Here is a 4,732-nt window from a genome sequence, read left to right as displayed (position 1 = left end):
TTTCAGAGAGTCATCCCAACACTAAGTGTATTTTCCTTCGGAAGTTAGCGAGAGCATGCATGCCTTCATGCTAACACATTTTGTGTTAGCACATGGAGTCTCCTGAGACTCCAGTTGAGTATATTAAGGAGTGTAATGCTTGATATATTCATCAAGTGTGACACTACTCGGCGGTGCTTCAGTTCACATTCTCGGTTAAGGTGGAAGAATTAAAGAAAAGTCTACGCCATCGTCAAAAGATTATCAAGATTGCTGATAAGAGCGAGGCCGGTTGGCTGGCTGTTAAAGAATACCAAACCGAGGAGCTCGCGAGCGACTCAGAGGACGAGAAGAGGATCAAAAAAGCGCAAGAAAGAGCGCTAAAGCAGAAGAAACAAAATGCCTTTAAAAGATCCGAGAAAGCCAAGAATTCGTCTAACGCTTCTAGTTCTCGCTCTGGCGACGATAGGATGCTTTTTCGAGGTATGCTCATTGCCCTTTCTTTGATTTTCAGTGTGGCAGGCAAGTGCTCTCACTCTGCCTGCCTTATAGTTCGTGTCTTTTTCTATGCGTCAGCGTTCTGGAGAAGGAAAATATTTTTCCTTCGGACGAACGTAGTGAGGGAGTAGGAAAATGTATTTTCCTTCGGAAGTTAGCGAGAGCATGCATGCCTTCATGCTAACACATTTTGTGTTAGCACATGGAGTCTCCTGAGACTCCAGTTGAGTATATTAAGGAGTGTATTGCTTGATATATTCATCAAGTGTGACACTACTCGGCGGTGCTTCAGTTCACATTCTCGGTTTGTTTTATTTTATTGGTTAGTTTATTTGAACTTTTTGGTGGTCGCTCTGCTTCTGCGTTACTTGTTTTTTCCTTTTCAGGCCGTCGAATGCCTTCTGCGACAGACGTCTGCTTCAGATGTGGAAAAAGAGGCCACTGGAGTTCTACTTGCGGAAGACTTCTCGACGGATTCGGACCCGCAAGCCAACGGTTCAAAGGAACAGTCAGCACACCTCTCGGGGATCAATCCCGTAAACCAGTTGAGTGATGATACGGCTGGAGTTTTTGAGGACATCATTAAGGTAGACGATACGTTTTCTCTAAATTATGAATTAGAGTCGGATACATCGGAACCTGGTTTAGCTCCTTTATCCGTTAAAGGTAGACTAAAAGCTCACGTCCAGTTTTGGGAAAGAATAAACGCCCCCTCTTTCATCACGGAATGCATTAGAGAGGGCTACAAGATACCCTTCCACCTTACTTCACCAACGGCAGAATTCAAGAACAATTCCTCTGCTTTGAAACATTCCGACTTTGTCCAATGGGCAATTCTAGAGTTGGTTACCTCCGGGAGAGTTTGTAGAGTGTCCAAGTTTTACCTCAGGGTTATCCCCTCTCTGTTTCCGTCCAGAGTTGCGGGAAAAAACGCTTAGTCTTGAGATATGTGAATCGATATATCTTTAAGCAGAAGGTCAAGTTTGAAGATTGGAGAGTTGGGCTAGATTATTTTGAGAAAGGTAGTCACTTCACTAAGTTTGATCTTAAAAGTGGGTATCACCATTTAGATATTGTTCCCGACCACCAACGTTTCCTTGGGTTTAGCTGGGTCATTTCTGATGGTAAACCTAGTTTCTTCATGTTTACTGTCTTACCGTTCGGTTTATCTTCAGCGCCTTACATCTTCACCAAGCTACTCAGACCTTTAGTTAAACACTGGCGATCTCAGGGTATACACACTGTTGCTTACCTTGATGATGGTTTCGACGTCGAATCTACCAGGTTGTCAAGTGAGATTTACTCTAGCATCATTAGATCAGATCTGGCTTTGGCCGGCTTCCTAGCGAACGAAGATAAGTCAGTTTGGGACCCTGTGCGTTTAATCACTTGGCTTGGTATCGTTTGGGACGGGCTTCAGGGAAAAATTAGCATTACTGAACCCAGATTCGATAAGGCTTTGCTTCACATTGACAACACCCTTCAAGATCCTAGACTTTCTGCTAGAGGCCTGGCTTCCATCGTGGGTAAGATTAGCTCTATGAGTCCTGTTCTCGGGAATCTCAGCCGAATTATGACCAGGCATTGCCAGATGTCCGTAGCGGCTGCCCAAGACTGTTTGCTCTTGATAGATATTGCATGGTAGAGCTTCAGTTTTGGAAGGATAATCTCCGCTTTGTTAATTCCAAAACTGTTTCAGATTTGGCAATCCCTTTCATATCCATTTACTCGGATGCGAGTAATGTAGCTTGCGCAGGCCATATTGCTGGGAAAGATGTGCACGCTCACAGGATGTTTACCGAAGCAGAACGCCAGGAGAGCTCTACTTACCGCGAGCTGTTAGCTGTTCAGTTTGTTCTTAGTTCGTTTAGTTCGTTCCTTCCTAACTCTAGGGTTAAGTGGTTTACCGATAGCCAAGGGGCGGCTAGGATTGTGCAAGTTGGCAGCATGAATTTCAATCTTCACAAGTTAGCCTCCGATATTTTTTCGCTATGTTTCAAGGTTGGAATTGATTTAGACATTCAGTGGGTTCCACGATCACTTAATGAAAAAGCCGATTTCCTTAGCAAGATTGTGGATTATGACGATTGGGAGCTTGCCCCCGGGTTCTTTCGGCAGCTGGACGAGCTTTGGGGACCATTTACGGTTGATTGCTTTGCCACCCACTACAACAAGAAGGTCTCAAAATATTTTTCTAGATTCTGGAATCCTGGGACAGCCGGGGTTGACGCGTTTTTCCAAGACTGGCTACACGAAAATTGCTTAGTTGTGCCACCGGTCGTACTCTTGTCTAAAGTCCTTATTTTCATGTTTCGATGCAATATCAGGGGGACATTAGTGGTACCTTACTGGCCGTCCGCGCCTTTCTGGCCTTTGTTGGTTCATAAGTTTTGGGACTTCGTTGTCGATTATTCATTTTTTGAGGGACGGTTAGCGTTGCGTCAAGGTCGTAATACGAAATCGCTTTTAGGTTCAGCCTCCTGGGACGGCTTAATCCTTGCTGTGAAAGTTCAATTTTCTCGGAGCGCTGATAGTAGCATTCCAAACTGACCTTGTTGAGAGTGACTCATGGCGAGGGCTTCTTGTACTGTGAACCCAGTATTACAGATCTCGGATCGATAGACCAGTGCTTCTTGAGCCGTTGGCACTGAGTGTTCATGTATTTGATGCCGGTTGGCAGTTTACACGTTTTTGTAGCCGGTTGGGCAGTGTTGTTCGAGCCGGATGGCAGCGAACTTGAGCCGGGTGGCAATGAGTATTTTGCTGGGTTAGGGATTTGTTTACCCCTCCCCCGCCTCACATTATTTCTTAGTATTTTTGTTTTCCTCAGGATTTGATTGAAGCTTCCTCTTGGGGACCGACGTGTAGGGACAAAAGACGTACAATCGTGCAGCAGGTTTTAGCTTCTAGAGCCAATTCTTCTGTTAAAAAATATTTCTCTAAGGTATTTCTCCGTGTACCTTAGGTCCAGGGGCGTGAAATTAGTCCTGCTATGTGTTAGTTTACTCGTCTCAGAATACTTGTCTTATCTTCATGAAACTAAAAGATCCTATGCTGTCGTTTTGTCTGCGTACTGTGCGTTAAAGTGGGTCCATGATCTTATTCCTTATGGTGCACACGGTAACGTAGTGAGGGAGTAGGAAAGCACGGTTTCTTTAAAGTATGCAGTGAAATAAACTTGGTCCTCTTGGGTAATATTATCTAATCAGCGAAATAAACAAAAGCATTTTTTATGCAGACGTTACTTGCGATTAAAGCATGAGTACCTTGTTCATTGATATCCACACCCACAGACTGGAGGTGAAAGCGAGGTTCGCAAGAGGGGACCATGCCTGCGGTTCTCAGGGCGTGACAGTAGACGTGTGAAACATTTCTCAGCTTTTCTCTTATTGCAGTGTGGTTCACGTCAGGCGGAAGTCTTTTGGTAAACGGCTCAGTGAATAAAACGTGGATGGGAGAAAGTGAATACAAAACAGGGACAGGATTCTGGCTGACGGACGCAGCCCAGCTCACAGCATCTCCGTTACTGGGTGGCGTGCATCCCACAGTATACGTGGTCGTCTCAACAGACTTTGAAAACTTTGATGCGGCGTCACTTTGTTCTTTGTCCAAAGAAAATCCCCCTCCAATACTGAACAGCCCTGAATAGCTTGCCTGGGCCTCAACGGTTATTTCGCTTTTCTTTAAGGTTTCATAGGTCTTCTGCTTGACTTTATGGTGTTGGACAAATTTTGCTCCGTACGTCACATCAGTGAAAAAATGAGTGCCGTAATATTTAACAAAATCCATAACACAATTAACAGCTTCTTCTTTGGTCTTCGTCTCGGCTAGTGTCTTTGCCCAAGAAACGAATCCAGGATCAAATGGTGGCGGATTCGTGAAGTCAATCATGCTATAGTAATTTTGACATTCGGCGTGTGATAAAACGAACAAGAATTCACCCGAAGACATCTCAGCTGTATCTTTCTTATACCCGGCGCTGGCAGAAAATTCAAATCCCGATCCACCTCATGAATAAAGAAAGTACATCACGTCTTTGGGAAGGCGTGTGGAGGGGGAAACAATGCAGATTTTTGACTGGTCATCAGTAGGTGCGACTTTTGGCTCATGCTTTCGGAAAGAATGGGTCATCGACCCCGGCTAATCCTTCGTATTCGAATTTCAGGTAACGGCCACCATGTTGGTTTCATTAAAGCACAATGTGGGTAGGGTATACAACTAGTGGGGAGGAGGGAGGGATGCTGGGGGATGCAGG

The 4,732-nt window shown here is 44.9% G+C and overlaps 1 protein-coding gene across 1 annotated transcript in view; it reads right to left on the bottom strand.

Annotated features, from left to right (window-relative positions):
- Window positions 1-3,678: 3,678 nt before the first annotated feature.
- Window positions 3,679-4,732, bottom strand: part of LOC138021142 (uncharacterized) — a 2,771-nt gene continuing 1,717 nt past the window's right edge. Inside the window, exon 3 of the mRNA XM_068868005.1 lies at window positions 3,679-4,484. Coding sequence (XP_068724106.1) covers window positions 3,679-4,484 — 806 coding nt within the window. The remainder of the gene's footprint in view (window positions 4,485-4,732) is intronic.

Source organism: Montipora capricornis, chromosome 10 (genome assembly GCF_036669925.1).
Source record: "Montipora capricornis isolate CH-2021 chromosome 10, ASM3666992v2, whole genome shotgun sequence".
Taxonomy (NCBI): Eukaryota; Metazoa; Cnidaria; class Anthozoa; order Scleractinia; family Acroporidae; genus Montipora; species Montipora capricornis.
Note: the sequence above shows the minus strand (reverse complement) of the source record. Positions and strands in the feature narration are given on the sequence as shown.